The sequence below is a fragment of the Vespula vulgaris genome, chromosome 16, assembly GCF_905475345.1.
Source record: "Vespula vulgaris chromosome 16, iyVesVulg1.1, whole genome shotgun sequence".
Taxonomy (NCBI): domain Eukaryota; kingdom Metazoa; phylum Arthropoda; class Insecta; order Hymenoptera; family Vespidae; genus Vespula; species Vespula vulgaris.
The window spans coordinates 2,850,521-2,873,734 of NC_066601.1; the positions used below are offsets into that span (position 1 = coordinate 2,850,521).

Genomic DNA, 23,214 nt, shown 5'->3' on the forward strand with positions numbered 1-23,214 from the left:
CAATGTTAATGTCAGAATTGGTGTTATATTAGTGTTTTATTCGGTCGTACTAAGCCGAGAGACAAAAGACCCAAATGGAATGGCAAGAGTGAATAGGTAGGAGAGAGAGATCGTATGAAATTTCAGCTTTATCCGAATTTCAATGGAGCTGTGTCGCTTCTAGTCGGACTACATTTCAAATGTATTTGTAAGGCTTTTCTCAAGAGGCAATCCCCTCGCAGCCATCGTTTCCATCGTGAATCATTAATATATACATTCACTGAAATTTAGCAGAAGCTCTCTGACAGAGTTAGGTATATAAAATTATTCCTCGTGTGTATGTCAACTTCTAACGAGTTTCGGAACAAGTTTTTATTGTCAGAGATATCACCTGAAAAAACATCAACAATTATCTGTACGACTATGTTTGCAAAAATAAGTCAGAAAGATTGCAATTTGTAAGTCCGTTACACGTAAGTTGAAAAGAGAAAAGATATATGACTTGTAAAAAGTTTAATATCACAAGATCATTTTAAAAGTTGTGCTAAGAGAAAGAGAAAGAAAGACAAAGTTCTAAAAGTTCATTTTGTTCATGGATGTATCGTTGTGTGTATTCGTATATTCAGATTTATTTCAATTTTTATTAGTTACAATACTCTTTAATAAACGATGTCGGATTAGTATCGATATTATTTACTAATTTATAAGGACTAAAATTAGACACGTCCGGAGTGTATGAATTACGAAGATAAAATTAATAGAGAACATTTGGGAATGAGCGAATAAAAATGATGCTTCTCGCAACAATTGGTGATAGTAAGGGGCTTGGTTTTAGGGATATTTAAAAATATTAGGGAGAAAAGCTCGGAATGATGCTCGTTTTTCTTTTGAAAAGCTTTTCTGTGCTACGAATATTCCTCCCTAAGAAAGTATGCTATTTATTTATTTTCTTATACTCGTTAGAAGGCTTTGCTGCTTCCTCTCTTTTTCTTCTTCTTCGAGGAATTCCCTTCTTCGTTCTTAATTTATTCACACGATGGTAAGAAACGTATGAAAGAAAGAGAGAAAGTTCACTATCACTTTAAGAACATTGGAAAACGATTTCGATAAATCCTTTAGCGAAGGACGAAGCGTCGCGACGGTTAAAAATGCAATAAACGTGGAAAACAATGGTGCTCAGAGAGAACGAATAGTATCGAAGAGACAATCGAAGTAAAACAATAAAGAGGACGTGCCTGATTGCGTGCGGATCGAGAGAGTGAGAGATGGAGAAATAAAGATAGATAGAGAGATAAAGATAGAGAGGGGGAGAGAAAGAGAGAGAGAAGGAGAAAGAGTGAGAGAAAATATCATTTCGTTCAATACACTGTGATTTGCAACTGGTATGAAATAAATTAAAGTAATGACAATCATTTATCGATTTATATATAAGAGTCTTTAAGTATCTTTGTCACACTATGTTTTATAATAGTTTACGTCAAGAAATAATCCAGGCAGAATTTTCAAACAATTTTGATGATCAAGGTCTTATTTTAAGAATAAAGATTTTAGAAAAAAGTCATAGCATTTTTCAAACCTTTGAGAAGTTCTAAACAACTCAAAAAATACTCGGATTAGTAGGTCACATAATAAAATAATAATATACAGCACGTAACATGGGTTAAATAAAAAATAATTCTAATTTAATATTACAATACTTCAGAATTTTACTATCAGAGTAGTTGGCCGAGTGTAATGTCAATGAAAACATATTTTTGCTCGACTTTGTTTATTATAGAGTTAGTTTCCTTTTGTATCCCGACGAGTGAGCATCGAAGCTCTCTCATTCTACGCGTGAAAACTTACAAATTAATACTTTCCCATAATTTTAAATTTTATTAAGCAACGTAAGATGAACAGTGAACAATAAACTATTATTTAAACAATAGTACATTTGTTTAAATATTACAAATATCTTATTATACGAGAAACTAATAATAATTTTAATTTAATATTACAATACTTAAGAATTTTACTATCAGAGCAGTTGGCCGATTGTAATGTCAATGAAAACATATTTTTGCTCGACTTTGTTTATTATAGAGTTAGTTTCCTTTCGTATCCCGACGAGTGAGCATCGAAGCTCGCTCATTCTACGCGTGAAAACTTATAAATTAAAACTTTTCCATAATTTTAAAATTTATTAAGCAACGTAAGATGAACAGTGAACAATAAACTATTATTTAAACAATAGTACATTTGTTTAAACATTACAAATATCTTATTATACGAGAAACTAATAATAATTTTAATTTAATATTACAATACTTAAGAATTTTACTATCAGAGCAGTTGGCCGATTGTAATGTCAATGAAAACATATTTTTGCTCGACTTTGTTTATTATAGAGTTAGTTTCCTTTCGTATCCCGACGAGTGAGCATCGAAGCTCGCTCATTCTACGCGTGAAAACTTATAAATTAAAACTTTTCCATAATTTTAAAATTTATTAAGCAACGTAAGATGAACAGTGAACAATAAACTATTATTTAAACAATAGTACATTTGTTTAAACATTACAAATATCTTATTATACGAGAAACTAATAATAATTTTAATTTAATATTACAATACTTAAGAATTTTACTATCAGAGCAGTTGGCCGATTGTAATGTCAATGAAAACATATTTTTGCTCGACTTTGTTTATTATAGAGTTAGTTTCCTTTCGTATCCCGACGAGTGAGCATCGAAGCTCGCTCATTCTACGCGTGAAAACTTATAAATTAAAACTTTTCCATAATTTTAAAATTTATTAAGCAACGTAAGATGAACAGTGAACAATAAACTATTATTTAAACAATAGTACATTTGTTTAAACATTACAAATATCTTATTATACGAGAAACTAATAATAATTTTAATTTAATATTACAATACTTAAGAATTTTACTATCAGAGCAGTTGGCCGATTGTAATGTCAATGAAAACATATTTTTGCTCGACTTTGTTTATTATAGAGTTAGTTTCCTTTCGTATCCCGACGAGTGAGCATCGAAGCTCTCTCATTCTACGCGTGAAAACTTATAAATTAATACTTTTCCATAATTTTAAATTTTATTAAGCAACGTAAGATGAACAGTGAACAATAAACTATTATTTAAACAATAGTACATTTGTTTAAACATTACAAATATCTTATTATACGAGAAACTAATAATAATTTTAATTTAATATTACAATACTTAAGAATTTTACTATCACAGTAGTTGGTCGCGTGTAATGTTAATGTAAACAAGTTTTTGATCGACTTTGTTTATTATCGAGTTAGTTTCCTTTCGTATTTCGACGAGTAAGCATCGTAGCTCTCTCTTTCTATTCGTGAAATCTTATAAATTAATACTTCATCATCTTGGGACAGTCTGCATTGTGGATATTTCAACGAAGTGTTATAGTGAGTATATTTTTATATTAAATATTTATTAAATAATTTCTACATTTTATGAATATAACACTGGTACTAATAATCTTTTGTTTGTTTTTTTTTTGTTTCAGATCATGGGAGCAATCGCGAGTGAAGCAATGATGTAATCGCTTGTTTATACCGCTAGAAGAAAAATATCCCGAAGTAGGAGCAGTGTTGTTCGTTCGCGTTCGCGATTTAAACAAGTGAACTTGCGTCGACTGCGTGCAATGCAGTCGTTAGAGTCAGTGTTTGTTCGCGAAGTTTTTGCTTGTTTAACAGTCGTACAGACTGTATATATAAAAAAACAGTAAAATTTCGCGTAGTAAATTCAGTGACCGCTCGTTAATAAATAACTAACGCGAATTAGAGTCAGTGCATCACTGAAGAGGAGTTCGACCAACATCGATGTCGACCTACCTCATTTTCAACCAGCTACGAATCATCCACCCTCAATTTCGACCTAAATCGCGGACGAGTGTTTTGGAGCCATCGCAGAACTTCTTAAGTAGTAAGTGAATTTTTAAATCTCTCCGATCATTCAATCATGTCGAGGACGAAAGGTCTGAATCGGTATGAGTGATTGATTGGTTGCAATTAATTAGTAGAAGTGCATTGAGTGACCACGAGTAATGGCTCGTTTCATCATCGATTTTTACACGCGAATACGTGTACCAGCGTGGGTGTTAGCGGGAGCAATTAAAAGTCCTACGATGATGGACTTCGTTTGATTGCTCGAAATTTCGAATAGAAAATCGTTCGTGTTAGAGAACTGTCTATGTAACTGTCGATATTGCTACGTTTCTGTTACCCGTAAGCGGGTTACACCTTTCTCCGAATAGCATTGAGAGTCAGAATTCTCAGTTAGTTCATGTCACCGCAGGAATACGGATTTTAGAGTAGAGTCATTGTGGATCTCGTGGGTCTCCAGAAGCAGCAACCTCCATGTGGTGAGACCTGGGTCGGTACTACTTGTGATAAATCGAAATCAAATTCGATGCAAGTACTACCGGGCGAATGGCTGCTTAAATAGGATTTAACTATAGTTTAATTAGAAACTGAAATATAAAAGTTTCGTAAAAATTCACTAATACTTTACAATTGATCTGTTTTTGGAGAATTGTAATTTTATTATTAAAATTAATTTCGTAATATTTAAATATCACGAAAGTTGCTTAACGTTTCTCTTTCATATATGTTCTATTTATAAAAATCAAGTATTATTTAAAATATGAATATAAATATAAAATATTCAAATCTATAACGTTTTATTTCTTCTATTTGATTTTTGCTTACTTATTACAGAAATGTACTTCTTGTAAACAGTTCCACGTGAAAGAACGATAAGAGATTATTAAGAAGTCGACAGTAGGATGATTATACTTCTACTATCGAGAAAATATCGATATAGCAGGAAAGGAACATCGAGAGAGAGAGAGAGAGAGAGAGAGAGAGAGTTTCATGCGACGCTTATTATTTACAAAGCCTCGGTATCGTTCTTTATATCCACAATACGTGCACGTTAATACGGGTACCTCGGTTTCGAACAGCTTTCTCCATTGTTTCGAGATGCATCGAGTCGATCGATTCTGGACTAGTGAATATCGATGAAAAACATTTGTTGCAAAGAGAAACAAAATAGTGGAGAAAAAAAAATTGCTCAATTTCTGGGACAGACTATCGTCTATTCCCTTTTCTATCTCTTTTTTCTCTTTCTTCTTTCTTTTTTTCTTTTTCTTTCTTTTTTCTTTTTTTCACCGTAGTACAAAATATCGAACGAATCTCTCATCCTAATATCAATGGTATCTTTATATTCATTTGTATTTTCAGATCGTTAAGAATCTTGACGACCCTCCTTTAATATTCATCACACGCGACTAGGAAGAAGATTCTTAACGCGACGAGGAATAAATCGATTCTATTTGCATCGATTATTTCTATATATTATAATAATAAGATCGTTAATGCAATATTGAGAATTTGTTCCAATTCTTAAAATTTTTATTACTATATTTTTTTATTAAAAAGAAAAAAAAGAAAATGATGAATACCAACGTACAATCTACTGGTACGTGTAATACTATTGAAATATTTCTAGAACGCAATGAATAGGTATCGTCAAGTTACAGCAAAGTGCGGTAGAAGAAACAACGAATAGAATGGTGAATAGAAATGGAGAGGAATAGAAATGGCGTATGAAATGAGAAAGAGTAAGATGTTATATACGAGCAAAGGGAATAGAGTGACAAAATGTTAGCTATGTAAAATGTGAAACGTGAATAGGTGAGCACAAGTTCTCGTCGATAAGAATTTCTGTAAATAGAACTTTGTATCGATATCTTACGGTTATCGACTAGTATAGTTTTACCTGTCAAAGACATTCTTTTTCTTTCTACTATTCTATCTTTCTCTCTCTCTCTCTCTATCTCTCTCTTTCTCTTTTCGTTACTGTATATACATATAACGAGGAACATTTAATTTTGCAAAATTTAAAAATGATATATTCTATGAAATATTGGTTTATTAAAAGTTTTATAACTTTAAATTAGTTTAGAGATTCGAAGATTAACTTTGTTTTAATCAGAGTGAGATTATTTTTCAAGTAAAATTAGAAAGTATAATAATGTATTAACCTTTATTAACGTTAAATCTCATAGTTAACAATAGAGATGTATTGTACAGTTTTTCGAAGATATGTTTTGTTTAAATTTAGCTTAGAGACCGAATATCATTTAAAAGATTCGAGCGAAGGGAATTTCGTTTGCTTAGCATAATGCTTAATCTTATTGGTAAGCACGTAACTTTGATACAAACCGCTTATTTCATGAGAGATATCATGAGAATTAAAAAAAATCTTGATTTTTATAATAAAATTTTATAACGTATAATTTAAAATTGATTCGAAATACGCGTGTGGTTTTTTTTTGACTCATTGATTATTATCGTTGATTTTTATGATTTATCGAGGATATTTTCGATTCGGTTAAGACAGTTTTATTCGTATATTTATCCAAGAGAAGAAAATTCACGCGTAAAAAGTATTTTTGCGAGGCTTTGTTAACGAGTGTGATTATATCGTAATACGATCGGTAGACGATATTTAGTTTCACGTGCTCGAGCTACCGTTATTTTATATATTTATCGTATATGAGTATATAGTATATAAAAAAAGAGAAAAGAAAAAAGAAAGAAAAAAAAGCATTAATTTTTCAAATAGCGATTATCTGTATTGTAGTTATTCCGTCACTAGCATCACCGTTGTTATACTTTGCTTTCTCTTGAAAATCAATTTAAATTAATTACCCGTTAGCAAAACACTACGTTACATATAAACTGTTTCGCACGTAACATGGGACGATTAATGGTTAAAAATGACACATCGAATTACAAAAGTTCGTCAATGTTTCTCTTTTATATATACTCGATTGATAAAAATAAAGTATTGTTTAAATATAAAATATGGTGACAAAGTTTTGCATTGCTTGTCAAGGATACGTACGATTTGTTCTAACAAGATAAAAATGAAAACAGAGATACTACATATAAGATCATATATTCCAATAAAGATGTTATCTAACATCATTTCTGATATTTTCGTCACGTACGTCGAGCCGATTTTTCAAGTCACGTATTCGTATATCTTATTTCATTTTATTTTGCTCGCGAAATTAATCCTTATAATTAATTTATATACGGAAGTTATGTACTATAAGTTATGTAAAATATTTTTAGAGAAAGAAAAACTGAATCAAGAATGATTGAAATAAAATACTTATTATATATATATATATATATATATATATATATATATATATAATATGGGAAAAGATTATTTTTACAAATAAGATAAAACTAGAGAAAGAGAGAAGACGTTTAATCATAGTTCTCTTGGAGATGAAAGATGAATGAATAATTCATGTTTTAAGATTCATTAAATGTAAAAACATTTGTCAATGAGCGGGAGCAAGTTGTCATAAAGATAGAAGTTTGCATAACGAAAAGAAAATCAGTAGGAAAGGAAAGAGATAGAAACAAAAATACGCGAAATGTCATTTGATTTTTGCTTGATAAATGCGATTCGATATTTGCATTTTGTTGACGGAGAAATAAACAAAATTTAGGAGGAGAATTTATGTGTTCTATGTTGTATGAATAAGAGATCTATGTATGTATGAATAAGAAAGAGGAAAGAAAAGAAAAAAAGAAAGAAAGAAAAAGACATATAGAAAAAGAAAGAAAGGAAAAAATATATATATATTTAAATTTTTTACTTACGAATCGAGTCATTAAGCTTCACAGTGTATATATATATTTTTTTCTTTTTAATAAAAAAAATGAAGATATAGAGGATTAAATATAATTAAACAATTTCCATTTCTTTCGACTTTACAATGAGATGTATGAGAATATTTATTTGAGGATAATTCGAAAGTTCAAAAGGTCTGTTGCGATGCAATGTCGAGTCAACACAAACTCGAGAGTTATATTTTTATATTGTATTATTAAAGTTATAGGGTCCACATAAGATTCTATCATTTCCATACGAGCAAAGATTTACAACGTTGAAAATTATAGTTTCAAGGTTTAAAATTATTTTAACTCACGATTTTAACTCTAATTGCACGTATATATATTATAAATAAATATTCACGCCTTCAGAAAGAAAAAGTTTTCGTGGAATTTACGATTTATAGTATTATTAAGAAGTAACTGATATTTCATTTAAGCAATTTTTTCCTTGTGTATATAATTTAAAAAATTCGTATATTTTTTAGAAACACGCGAGATCTTGTTTTTACGGTGTAATAAAAATCTTTGAACGATTCATGGTATGCCATTCTCGATCCATGTTCTAAGGACGTTAATATTGAATTAAACTGGACAAGAACTTTTCCGCTGTTTATTTTGTTTTCTAGATAGATATCCATAATTTCTTTTATTGTTTATATTATCTTATTATAAAAAGTAATATATTTGAATCGCGTGTTTTATAAAATTCCTTGGAAAAATTCTTATATCAGTTTCAAGTAACCTTCGTATATTATATCTGGCAATTTTTAAACATCCGACTTAGAACGATCAATCTTTTAACGGAATAGAGAAGACAGATTACTAGTATTGCCGAGTACTCTAGTAGACCAAATAAGCAGGATAACGTTAAATTCGTGATCGTAAAGTGCTCGCGTGTCGCTTCAAATACCTAGAAAGGAATCGCTGTTCTTTATTACCATTCTGCATTTTATTTCGTGCTCTATACCCGTCTGCTACAATATTTCATCTACCTCGCAATAACTTCCTCCTTATCAAGGCTGAATTCACTTTTTATAGATGAAACTATATTATATTTTGCCTTGTGAATATCTTGCTAGATATTATAGATATATCACACATACGTATATACATATGTATATGTATATATGTATATATGTCCATATGTACGTGATAAGGTATTTCAATTGGAACAAAATTTGATACTTTCAATGAAAATAATTTTATAAAGAAATTTTTCTATATTTTTCGAACTATAAATTTTCATTAAGAAATACTGTAATTTCTTAGGTCCAATTTAAATGTCCCATCTTGTATATACATATATCGGAAATAACGTATTTCGTTATCGGAAATTAAATTATGAGGTTGAGGTTAAATTAGTGATATCGAGGATAAGTGTAAATGAGATAGAGCGAAGTTTGAATTTGTTCCCGCATTTCTATGAGTTCTGTAAACTAGATTTTCTCATCGAAGATGCATCGGAAGGTTCACAACGACTAGGAACAGATGTCCATTTCTACGATCGATAGCTCCTGTTTGCGACAGGCAATCCAATGTGGTTTCGAAATTCTTCGACCTTTCGTCAACGTAGACGCGATCGACGGGTGAAAATGAGAGAAAAAGAAAAAGAAAAAGAGAGACGACGGGCGGCCATTGAAATATTTTCCTTTTCTTTTCTTTTCTTTTCTTTTTTTAGATAATCAATTTTTTAAATAAAACGAATACAGTAACTATCGGTACGAATACTTGTATTCGTTAAAACACGCGAGATTATATTATAATGTATACAAATTTCATTTCGATAAAATCACAACGGCAAATTCAGATTCATTTATTTTAAATATATTTACTGAGGGTAGTACAATTTATTCGAACAGATTAATCCAGGATATTATCAGGAGAATTGCAACATTGATCAAATTGATTTCATATGTAATGGATATGTAAGATAATATTTCCTCTAATTTTTAAATTATTTTGTTACATTTATTAATTATTCTGTTCTCTCGAATACAAATTTTCAGATTTTTGTAGAGAAGAGAAAAAGGATGTAAAAAATAAAAAGAAGAATGATAAGCAAAAAATATGTCACTAGTGTCATCAATTCGTTCTAGGTTTTTTTTTATGCCAAATGTGTACTAATTTATGAACTTGTAAAAGGAAATATGAAAAAGTAACAATTACGCTATTTTTCAATATTCTCTTGACGCGTGAATTTTGTACGGATTCATGAAGTGAATTCGAAACGTAAATTCATTTATTTAAAGCCATGATGAACTAAAAGAAAGAAAAAAAAAAAAGAAAAAAGAAAAATTTATTTCTCGTTGTCGGCACTGAACACGTCCAAAAATTTACGATAAATAAGTTTTGTCGTAAACGTGTCAAAAATTTTTCTAACTATACTTCGTGGTATTTTTTCTTTCTCTCTTCTTTTCATTTTTACTCTTTCTTTCATTTTTTCCTTTCTCTCTCTCTCTCTCTTTCTCTTTCTCTCTCTCTCTCCATGCTTTCTTGTTTTATTCACACTAAAATTCAACGATCGCAATGCACGCTCTCGAATGCATTTATCGGGCAAATCAATTTAGATGAATCTTCTGGAAAATAATTCGTCGTGCTATGTCGAACGATTCATTCATTTTGAGTTCAAAACAATATGCTACGTGCACTGAAATGTGTATTCCTCTCGACTGAGTTTGCTTCGCAACCCCAAACGAGAAATATTTCACGTGTATCCAATTGATATTTTGCTATTAGATGTATATAGAATTAATTGTTACCGGAGTACGATTCTTTTTTTACCTTTTATTCCATTATTTATTCTTTTATTTGTCTTTTTATTTGTTTTCCTTTTTTTTTTTAAATCGTTATGATTTTTATTTCCTCATATTTCTTGTTTCAATTACGAGTGTTGATTGATCGAGTTACGATAGAAATTATTTAAAAAACAATATGAAATACAGAGAGACGTAACTAAATTCATACGTACAGGGTGAATCAAAGATTCTTAGCTGATTTTAAAACTGAATCACTCTTTTTAGTCTTACAGTTAAACTTGTAGTTTTACAATCTCTAAAAAAAATTATTTTGTAAATCATCTACTTATTTTTGACTTTCATCCTATACTTTAATTTCGATATGTCAACTCAAGATTATCGGTAAAAAAAGATGCATTAGGAAGTGTTGCGAATCGTTGATTATTAAATAAGTTATTCATTGCCATAAATAAATCAGACGAATGTTCGAATAAAATGACTTATATATCTTGTTTGGTTTAACGAAAGAATACTATTCATCTTTTACTGATTTATGAAATTAAAATCATTTTTGACAATGTAAGCAGAAGAGTGTTAACATTTCGAACAATAAAATTCCCTTCGAGAAACGTTAATCGCATCCTGTCGTGCCAAGTCTCAATAAAAAGGGCAAAGTCTCGTCGTCCATTTTCCACCACCGTGGTAAACCTTGAGGGTTGGATTAATAAAATGGGATAAAGTTTCCCTACGGTACCATCTTGAAATGTTCTCGCGTATTTCACAAGAATTCCCACTAATACTTCGTCCGTGAAATTTTTGGCCATTTCGTACATTGTAAAACTCTAATTTTTGTAAACTACGGAGTTGTATTATATAGTACAAATTTGAAAAAATTCATATTTTTACTTTTACGACATTTTCAATAAAATATGAAGAATAGTAAAAAAATTATCTTTACCTTTTCGTACGAATCTTTTCATTCATGAATGAAATATGAATGAAATAAAAATTTTTCAAATATTTTTTGTTTGATCATATACAAAGTTTTTAACTTAAATTATATAATTCGTAACAATTATTATGTTTATCAAAAAACAATATAAAATACAATGATATAATAATAACTATCATTAATGATTTATGTATATAACTTAATATTAAATATTATGAACTTATTATGTTTTTTTATATTATCATAGTAAAAAAATTGTTATTATTAGTAATAATTAATAGGAAATTCTTAACATATTAATCGAAACTATAGATATAAAAAATGAAGTTGTTGGTATTGACAATCCATTGGTTTTCAAAAATTTCACGCTCGTCGGGAGTCAGCAAAAATGCTGGATCTTATAAAATCACGAAAGAAGGATCGTCGAGAGTTTCTCGAAGAATGTATCAAAGGCGAACATTCTTCGAGATGGCACGTTCGAATCGAAATATATCCGTGGTTTGATCTCGGAGTTTCTTTCTAACAGAGTTTATAAGTTCTCGATATCAGAATATTCTCAAACTAAATTTGAAATTGCAAAGACAGGATATAATATTCTGTCGGTCTGTGAAAGAATTTTCTGTAGCAGTATTTTCGAAATTTGTAGTGACTCAAAATCGATAGCCTATTCTATATTAAAATATCAAGAATTCATATCGTATTAATAAAAATACATTTGTTATAAAATTTTTGATAATCCAAATCAATATATACTTGGTTTCTAATTATTACTGATTTATTCAGTCAACTTAATGAATAATTCTCAATGAAAGAGGAAAGTCAAAGTTTCAGATTATTCACCGTGTACGTCGATTAATATTCAGTTGTATCTACGGAACACAAAATTTTAGTGATCTTTATTTATGATCTTATTTCATGGAGAAACCGACTCAAAAGTTCTCGGGATCCAAGCTCGCATATCGTGCGGATTAAAGTGTTTTAATTAGTAGGACGATGGTTTAATTTCGTTGTCGGTTGGTTTGTTTCTTCTTCGAAGAACGGTTAAAATAAAATTGCAAAACGTTTCTGTGCTATATAAATGCGTAAAGAGATTATAGTAGAAAGGTTCACCTTGCATATATATATGTAGGCACATGTTCTTCGTTGAATACGAGTTGGTCAGATCTACCAGCTTATATGGCTTAGAGTCGAGCACGTATTTATAAAACGAGAGAGAAAGAGAGAAAGAGAGAAAGAGAGAGAACTAGAGAGAAAAAGAGGAAAAAGATAGCTAATGTATTTCCTACCACCGAAAACTTAATGGAGTAAAATCCTGTGATCAATTCTATGAAATTCTGCTTGCACAACAACATTCATTTTCGTTCCATTTTTACAATAATATTGAACGAGTAATAAGAAATTTGATTAATTCATCTACGTATCTACTTATTTTCTATACATCTTTTATATTTAATCATAATCATGCAATTAACGTTTATATTCTCTTTTTAATTTTTCTAATTATATTATTCAATGTCCAATATCAAATTTTAAATTATTATTCGAATTTCTTCATTATTCAAGATTATTAGATGAAGTTTTAAGATCGACAACTAATCAACAGAAAATGGAGTTCTGTTTGAAAGCAATAATCTACCCCGAAGTGGTCTTTGCTTTTAATGATTATTAGTTCTATGAGAGAAAGAGAGAGAGACTGAGAGAGAGAGAGAGATAACAAATTTTTTACTTTCATACCATTGAAACTTCCAAGCAACTTTCGATATCGTTTCGTTTCCAATTATGAGTGAAATGAACACCCCCAAGGAAATCTTATTTCGATAGTGAACATTTCAGGAAATTCAACATCGTTTGATTCGTTCATAAGTGGTAGGTGGATCCCTCTCTGTGACTATGGTGGTGTCGGTGGTGTTGATTGTTCGTATTAAAGTTAGTTTCCGTAGTCACTAAGGTACAGTAACTCCTTCTAGTAATCGTCCGCCATGCTTTGTAACAAGCTTGCAAGATTATACTTTGCAAAGCATATAAACGAGATAAAACGAAATGAAACAACTTTCGGTCGTTAAATTTTAAATTTTGCATTCTCCACTCCAGTCGTTTATATTTTTTTATCTTATTTTTTGTTTTCTTTTTTTAGTTAAGTACCTTTGAAATTCAAAGTATATTTGAGTACCTACTCTTTACCGTCTTTTCATTTCTTCCTTTTTCTTTTTTTTTCTTTTTTTTCTTTTGAAATGCTCGATGAAAATCAAGTCCAGTTTACTCGGAATATATTTTTAAATACCTACTAATTTTTTCCTTTACAAGTATTATATCTGATATTTTTTATTACAAAGATAAGCATCTGTTGGAATATCGCGTGGTACCGTGAAGCTGAGCGAATGCATTTTGTGACCGCGGAAGAGAACTTTGAGTGGCAGTACGCTTAACTTCTTAAAACTAAGAAAGGTATCGCTAATTCTTAAGTAACGTCGAGTTCATGCTCCTCGAATGGAAAAAGGTAAAATAGAGATCTAGCGATAGTTTCGTCAAAAGAAATTTATAATTTTCCTTCTTCTTAACATATTTCAAAAGTTAATAACAAAATATTTCGTCTCTTATTATTCATATTTTTTGATATCTACTACAGTAAGTAGTACTCTAGCGAGTACTAAGACTATGTTAATAGTAGATTCGAGAATCGAAGTTTAATAAATTCGTAAGAACATCGTAATTATTAATTTTTCTTTCTTCTTCGATCTTAATTGTATTAAAAAATTTATTCAAATTTACGAATGAAAAGAGAACAAAAGAAAAAGAAAAAATAATATGCTGTGAAATTTGAAAAACAAATTATTTTAATAAGAATCATTTATTAAAATCATTTATTAATTGAATGAGAAATTAGAAGCTTTCGTTCGCAAAAGCTTTGTAGGTACTTGATAAATCGTACGTTTTCGATGTATCGTGTGGTAACACGCGTGAATTGCAACTTTCCATGAGAATCAATCGGACTGTTGTGCACGTAGACAGTACATAGCTAGTATACCGTTTGTTATACACATCTATCGTTCGAGCTCTCACGTTCGTTCACAACCCAAAGCCCATCCTTTGATCGTAAGCGGTTGGAGATTCACGCGTCGCATCGTGCCATTCGGCGTAATAATCGTATCTATTTCTTTCTATTTTCTAAACGTTGCAAAAGGATTTCAGAGAGCCCTCTTTCAAAGTTGTTACTTTTTCTTATCCGATCGATTAATTAAAATACTATCCTATTCGATAGATCATTCGAGTTTCTTTCTTACTTCTTTTTGTTTTTCTTTTTCTTCGATTATGAAAAGATATGAATGAATCGATATATAAAACTTTATGAGAATGATACAATTCAATTTCATATTTAAAGATATAATAAATTAGAAAGTTTGCGAAGTAATATTATAAATTGTTAATAAACTAAAGTTAACGGCATAAATTTGTCAATATTTGAATATACTTTAACATGATACATTTCGAAGAGATCAAAATTCCGGTTGAAAAGACGACGTGAACGTAAGTTTCCAGAGAGCTCGAACGAATAGACTAGAATCAAGAAAAAAAAGAAAAGAAAGAAAAAAGCAAAAGATATGCTTCGTATTTGAAAAATGATCTGTATGTAAGTACGTCGAGGAATATGAAACGTGTTTCCACGATATCGACAAGTTACCTGTTTTAAGGACGGATTAATCAAACTGCACTCGGTGTGATTAATGTTATACGTAGGAGACTCTGAAAAATTCCCATGGTAAAAAGTTAAATAACATCAGTTGTTTAAATTTGTTTTTTATAATAGATGATTTCAAATTCGTGGTTTACTCCGTGATCGGATGAAAGAGAAAGAGAAAGAGAGAGAGAGAGAGAGAGAGAGAAAATGTCAGGTGATGGTAAATTTTCTCGAGACTCCTTGCAAACGTCTATAAAAGTCGAGTACCTTTCCAGAAAATATGACCAAACGAAAAACTTTTCTCCTACGTATATTATATTTTTCTGGACTTATCTCTCTTTTCTCTGAGCCCTTTGCCCTTTTCTTCATTCAAACGTTGAAGAACTCGCTTTCTTATTTATGATTCTCAGTGGGGAACTTCTCTTTCTTTCTCTCTCTCTCTTTTTTTATTACCACAAAAGCGAAGGGAATTCTTGACGATAAAGCAATAGATATTTCCCTTACTATCAATTCTATTCTATTTATTATAGCGACGTTTAAGTCGACAGTATTGTTTTATATTAATGCATTTGTTCCAATCTATCGTCAAATAATTGATACATTTAATTATTTTCTTTTGAAAGTATGAGTTTTAAAGAAGTCCATTCCGCATGATACTTATACTTTTTTTCCCATGATCTATGTATCAAGATCAATGAATTTACATATTTGCTGATCAATATATTCTTTTCTCGCTACACTTTTTTTTACCTTTTTTTTTATTTTTTAAAGAAACAAGAAAAAACAATTCGTCGTTTATTAATGTTTTTTCGACAACAATCTGATCGAGGTACTTACCTTTAATAAAGTCGACTGCCATTTCAAGTCCATAGGTGTCCTTGTCACAGTCATCGAGTATATGTGCGCCGATCTTGACACCCGGTATAATACCTTCATTAATATTAAGTCGATCAAGAGTGTAGAGCATTGCCTCGAGCGCTTGAATTCCACCTTGAGGCATTACGGGACCACAAGTTATCGAGTCTTCTCTTTCATGGACCATCATCAGACCTCCCAAGAGAAGATCACCTTCGATCACAGCTTCCTTTTTGATTGGCCAAGTCTTTTGAAGGTACATCGAGGAATTTACCGAGCGATAATATTTACGCGCATGTCGAATCGAATGACGAGTTATTGGATTTTCCGAATAAATACGATTGGAACGTTGGGATCGATAATAAAGAGAAAAACTCTCTTGAATTTTCTTTTCCTCATTTTCCAATGGCACAAATGGTAGAGTCCAATCGATATCTCGAGCCTCCTTCGATAATTCGAAGGCTTGGCCGATTTTCGTCCAAGTGCCATCGCTCAAACCGATGACGATTAAAAATGATACCAGTATCGGTAGCTTCATGACTTCATAATCGCTTTTGGTTGATTTTTTTTTCTTCTTTTTCTTTCTTTCTTTCTTTTTCTTCCTTTATTTTCCTTCTTTTCTTTCCTTTTATATTTTCCTTTTCCTTTTTATTATGAGATTTGAAGAATCGATTCACGTTGCTTTTGTCCGTCCTCTTTTATAATATTGCACTTAAACAATACACGTTCTAGTTCCTCTCTTTGAAATCGTCCGAGTTTTAATGAAAATGAAGAATCTTCATTGGAATAATTGTAGGGTGTTTCGAATGAAAATCGTAAAGGTCCGTCGAATTAGGCTAAATCGAGCTTAACCATAATCGTTCTAGTCGTGACCTCATTTTTGAGTTTCGTGAAATCGACAGGAGAGAGAGTATAAGACCGTGTCACGCTTGTCGGCTGAACGGCACTTGGCGTGAATCTGGAATGAAGTTCGAGTTGGGGAAGAATTTCCGATGAAACTTTCCCTGCGACTTTTCCGATCTTCCTATTCTCTCGAGGATTTCGCACAGGATAAGGGTTTTCACGCAAAAGCAGAACGTATGATATACGTATATATGTATGTATATATAGATATAGATATATTTTTTTCCTTTTTTATTGTTGGAAATATATATTGCAAATCTCGGATTTGTTATTACACGTTTCTATTGAATATGTTTGTTTTAAGCGATACAGTATCTTTCATTTATATAATATCCCTTTATTAAATAGTTATTATATACCGTTTAATAAACTCGAATACTCTTTGTAATTTTCAAATCAAATTAATATATTATTTCTATGATAAAATTAAAAATGTAAAACTTTCGAGTTCCATATCGATTTATTAAATTCACCTCAATAATATTGCGTAATGAAGCAAATTTCATGAAACCATTTCATTTAATTTACAAGTAACCATTTTAGATTGATTAAAATCCTTTGAAACGATTATATTAATTTTGTCTAAAAACTAGAGACTTTTTTCCTTTCCCTTTTTTCCAAATCGAAATTGAAATGTGAAATTAAGCGTTCTGGCATTTCATTAATCCTGTGCAATAGCGTTCTTAAAAAACGCTTCTTTAATGAAGAGAATCTTAAGACACGATGGCTTATCTCGTAAAGTTCATTTTTCTTTGCAGGAAAGATGAGAAAACTTGGTGAGTAAGAGATGAGTGACTGTTTGATTTGATAACGAGAGCTTTGCGATAGAGTAATAATTGGCTCTGTCGAGGTAAAAAATTTCTCGTTACATCGTTAATCTTCCTCACGCGAAAATTGAAATTCCGTTTTTCTTTTTCCTTTGACGTAGAACTAAAGAAAGTGAACTCAATATCTACATACGTGCGAGTACATATATATATATATATATATATATATATATATATATATATATCGAACTCAATCATTTTGTTATTCGGTAAGTATTTCCTTCAATAAGCTTTTCAAAATTTTATTATCGTCATTAGGATCTCGAAGACCAAACGACACTTGGCACGCGATATTAGAAAGAAGAGAAAAAGAAAAAGAGAGGGATATTGCCTGTCGAAGAATTCCGAGTAGAAAAACAAAGAAATATTTAAAGAGTAAACGTTTCATGATCGGAATGGTAAAGTGAGAATATTTTTTCTTCCTGACAATTCGAAAAGTAATGAAACTTGTTTACTTTTTAACACAATTTTATCATGCAATATTTCAATTTATTCCTTTCCACTTATTCCTTTCTATTGTTGATATAACTTTAATTTTAATCGATTATGCTATTAGATGTAAACGCAAAGGACATGTTATCGAATTAATTATTTTTTTCTTTTATTTTTTATCTTAAATTATTCTTCCTTCTTTTTCCTTTTTTTATTTCTTATTTGAAATATCGTATGTATATATACATATTTTTTTTCTTTTAATTGAATCACATTATAAAACGGTTATATGTATATTAATTTATATTAGGACCATCACAAGAATCGATATCTTCATATTTTAGTTTTTTCTTGGATAAGTAATGTTCGAGCGAGATTGGAAATATTTCTATTCCGATTTGAAGAGATCCTCTTCCGATAAGTACATATTAGAAAACTCTATTTCTCTGTGCTCGTTTCTCGTCGTACGTCGTGTTCGTGAAAAGAGCGAAAAGTTAGGTAAATCGCCGGAGGAAAGTTTTTTTCTCGATTCGATGAAAAGGCAGTGCTTGAATATTCATACGTCGTTGTACGATTGGATCGAAGGCTTGCGTGCAACGACTGACACTTCATTCAATATTTTGTTTCAACATTCGACAGAAAAACATTCCCAATAATAATTATAAATTTCGGAATATTGTGGAACAGTTTGGAATTGTCGAGTTAGCGTGGTTCAGGCTAATGGAAAGTTCACGAAGGAAGTCTAATGAACGTCTCTTTCCGTCTAACTCAACGAAAGTTTTCTCAAGGGAGTACATTGAATCAAATTAATCGATTTCAAATGCAGTATAGAGGAGTAAGAATATTCCGATGATTATTCGTTAGAATTTTGATTAAGAACGCCAATTGAATGGAGAATTCAGATTCAAAGCATTCGAATTCGTTTATTTTCTTTAGACGATGTTATTCGAAATTTCTTCAAACTACAGATATTATAGTATTGAAGCTTTCTCGTTAAGTTTTTGTGTCATCGTTTATTCATAAATTCTGTTTGAAAAGCGAAATGAAAAATTCGACATTTCGAAAAAGAAGAATTTTATTTGTTAATAAACAAGAAATAATTTTTCATTGAATATCGAAAGTAGAAAAGTTTTTTATCGCCTTCAATGGAAAAGAGCAATTACTTTTCTTTTTTCTCTTTTTTCATTTATTTCTTATTTCAATGGAAAAATATTTTTAATTGAATGATAAAAAAATTTTTCTGCGATCGAAAATATTTTTATCCTTAACAATTCTTCATTTATCTTCTTCAACGTTTCTTTGAAAACTTTCTCGCGAAGAAAGACGACAAACGAGGAAGCCTTTCTGATTAATTTACTCGATTTCATGTGAAAAAGTAAGATATTAAGGGCCGACTTTCGTTTCGAAACTTGGGTATACCCTATTAAATGAAAGAAAGTTGCCGCGTAGCAATTAAAAACTTGGATTCATTAATCACTTCGTTGCTTATTCTTTTTATCGGTTGTCGACTTGCTTCGTTAATTTTTTCACTTTTTATTTTCTTTCTTTTCGATTTTTTAACATATCTTTTCGACGTTACTATAACTTGTTGTAGGAATGTACCTGTTGCATCGAGAAAACATATTCTCTTTCTCCCTTTCTCTCACTCTCTCTCTCTCCCTCTTTCTTCGTACTATTTCGTCGTAATTCGAAATGACCAAGTTTGAGGACTTATCCGAATGATTTTTGAAGTATATAGAGATTGAAACGATTTAAAAGCTAATAAAATATTTTATTTAATCATTCAAAATCGAATAGTAACAAAGGTCGATCGATGTTAATCAACCATAAACGATGAACAATTCAAAATACATTAAACATTCGTAATAAATTGGACTATTCAAGTTTGAAATTTCGCTTTAAAGTACCATTTATTACGGCCAATCACATTTGACGTTGTATTTCAATCTTGACGACCTTTCATTTCTGGATTATACATAGGAGAGTAGAGGAAGATGAGCATTTGATAGAATTGGAAAAGGGTTAGGTACTGTTGGAATTTACCATCCTAATATGGATTAATTAACGATCGTGAAATGTTAGTCAGTTATCCCGTCTTTAATCCACGAACTCGCTGAATTTCTCACATTACGAGATCGTTTCTTGGATATTGTTTAAAGTAATATTGCTTTTACACTTTCTACCTAAATCACATACTTTCCTTTCATTTTTTTATAGTTGCATAAAACTCACGTGAAATATGCATTTAACGTAATTGAAAATTAAACACTTTGCTGATCATTTTCTAAAATATTTATATATCTCGTATTTATCTAAAGAACACGTTTATCGCTTACCATTGAAATATATATTTACATGTATGTATTACTATGATTATATCATCAAAACTAATTAACACGAGCTCATGTTCCGATTACAGTGTAGCAGTCGATATGTCTATCGATGTAAAGAACATTAACTATCGAATTTACGGAAAGCCGATCTTTGTAATCTAGCTTTTGTCCCATTGTCATTTTACGAGGAAAAAAGACTGCACTATCGATTGATCACTATCATTTGTTGTCTACATCACAATGTTCGTGAAAATTAATCGAACTCGTGATTACGTGTGTCCGGTGATAGACTCACACTATTCACTCATTTTTCTTTCTTTTCTTTTTTTGTAAATGTCCGTAGTAAAGTAATAATAAATAACTTTGTAATTAAAGTAAATGAATTAAAAAATTGTACGTTAATCTCTATTATAAAATTAACAATATTATTTCACATTAGTTGACGTTTATTGAGTCTTATTAAATTTTTGTACTTTTATTTGTAACTTTTTAACACGTGCAGAATTCATGAAAAAACATTGTTGCTCTTGCCAATTGCTTCTATTGAATCTTTTTTATTTTTATTGGAGTATCTTCAGTATTTTTCAATTTAATTTGCATTGTATCATAAACGAAACGATATGAACTGATACTTTTTTGCAGGTGCATGATTCATATATTTTGTGATAAAAAGAAAAGAGTGAAAGGAGGAGAGAGATTATGTTATCTTTTCGATCAGCCAGTAGTCTAAAATTGAAGATACATATTAATTGTCGGAAAATTACGTTCGACATTAACTTTTGTTACTCTGCTCGAAAGATTAAAAGCTATAAATTAATAATAATAATAATAATAATAATAATAATAATAATAATAATAATAAAAGCAATAATAAACTTTTCTTTTACATCTTACTTGGAAAACTATCAATTAACTCATTTTATATTTCGACAATTTTTAAAACAACGTTTGTGTGTAACTCGAATGTCAAATGGATTTGCCATATTTTTTTCTTTTTAGAATCACTACTGTAAAAAATATTTTTTCGTTTGAACTTTCAATGGAAATCAAATTTGTTTTACTTTTTTCGAAATATTTCAAGATATTCAAGATCTAAAAATTGTTATTTTTCTATATCCGTGTTTATTCATGTGTGTACGTGCGCGTGCGTGCGTGCCTATTTTTCATTTCTCTTCGTCTGTCTATTCGTAGGAATTTTTTTAATTGGAAACCACATAGATAAAAAAAAAGAATTTTGAAACTTTGAACGATTCAAATGGTCCATCAAAGGGACCAATCCAAATACTTTAAATTCCAATGGAAAACTTTGAACTAGTGCAATTGCTGATTAATTAACTTTATTCGTACGGTTTTATGATTGCACACTTGAAATTTCATTGTCTAATAAAAATAATTAAACCAGTACTATCGAGTTGGATTTGATAAATCGACAAAAATCTTATCAAACTTTTAATTAAGTATTTGATAAACGGTATATAATATAAAGTTAATTTATTATTTAACAAATCTCTATTTTTAATCGGAGCAAATTTTTCTTTTCTCTTTTCAAATTTAAATTAAAGACCGATACACTACATTTTTATTGAGTTAACTATATAAAGAACGTTAATTCTAATTTATTAATAATTATTTTGTAAAAGTAGAAAAATAAGAATCATGAGAAATAAACGAAACGAGTAAAATCGATGTGTTTATCAAAACTGATGCCACGCCTTGATCATAGATAAAGAAGGAAGACAGAGAGAGAGAGAGAGAGAGAGAGAGAGAGAGAACACCTGTTCGAGGATGGAGTGTGTCAAACTTTCTTACAATTTACGTACTTCACAATGATTCACATATAACGAGTCAACCTGTTGGATCCTTTTTCTTAGAAAAAACACTCAAATCGATCGGGAGAATGGGAGATCTACTTTTTTCTTTTTTTTTAACATGACTCACTTGTCATCCCTTCGATCGTTAACGTTCTCAAAAATGTAAGAAAAAGAAAACAAAAAAGAAATTGAAATGATAAACGAACGATGAAACCGTGATCGAAAGTGAATTCACTCGTCGAAAACTTCAAATCGAAAGATTTTACTCGATCGCACTATTTCGCTCGCGAGACGTAAATACTCGCGGTTGATATTTAAGGGTGATTTTTGAGAAACTAGTAAGGATAAAGACGATGATTTTTTTACGATCATTTTTCTATGAAATCTCCATGAGATCATCATGCCGGTTTTGGAATCACGCGAGGAGCCGAAATATTAGTAGCACGCGCGGCCGGCTCTCCGCTGTGACACCCACTGACTGGCTCCGAGACTGCATCAACGCTACCCTCTGCGAACGTATCAACCCTCCTACTCTACCCTCTTGCTCTCTCTCTTTCTCTCTCTCTCTCTCTCTCTCTTTCTCTCTCAGAATCCCCTCTCTTATCACCAATAGTCTAGTCTCTTCCTTTTACTCTCTTATTCTTTCTCTGTCTCTCTGTTTCTCTCTCTCTCTCTCTCCCTCTCTCTCTCTCTCTCTCTCTGTCTGTCTGTCTGTCTCTCTCTTTCTCTTTCTCTTTTTCTTTCTCTCATTACTTTGTGTTGTTTTTTTATTCTTTTCGTCGAACTTTTTTTCATCACTATTTTTTCACTCGCGCGCCCACATACACGTAATACATACGTATACGTCAGATCTCTAAAAAGCTAAATGTTCTATTATGCTTAGTTATCTAATTATCGTCAAACTGATATAATGTAGAGTTGATTACTGTCGAATTGATTTTGTAAAAATCAATATATCTATCTGATACCTTTTATAATTTC

At 30.6% G+C, this 23,214-nt stretch overlaps 1 protein-coding gene across 5 annotated transcripts in view; it reads right to left on the bottom strand.

Moving 5' to 3' along the window:
• Positions 1-23,214, bottom strand: part of LOC127069769 (metabotropic glutamate receptor 2-like) — a 152,524-nt gene that overhangs the window by 55,302 nt on the left and 74,008 nt on the right. Inside the window, exons 1-2 of one of the 5 annotated variants that reach the window (XM_051007214.1) lie at positions 22,361-22,856; positions 15,910-16,885 (exon numbers count right to left, since the gene is read on the bottom strand). The exons of 1 other annotated variant lie outside the window; for it this stretch is intronic. In XM_051007214.1, the coding sequence (XP_050863171.1) occupies positions 15,910-16,465 (556 nt within the window). In that variant the 5' untranslated portion in view covers positions 16,466-16,885; positions 22,361-22,856. Of the gene's footprint in view, positions 1-15,909; positions 16,886-22,197; positions 22,857-23,214 lie in introns of those variants that run through there. 3 more of the 5 variants (XM_051007211.1, XM_051007213.1, XM_051007212.1) reach the window with 3 other exon arrangements.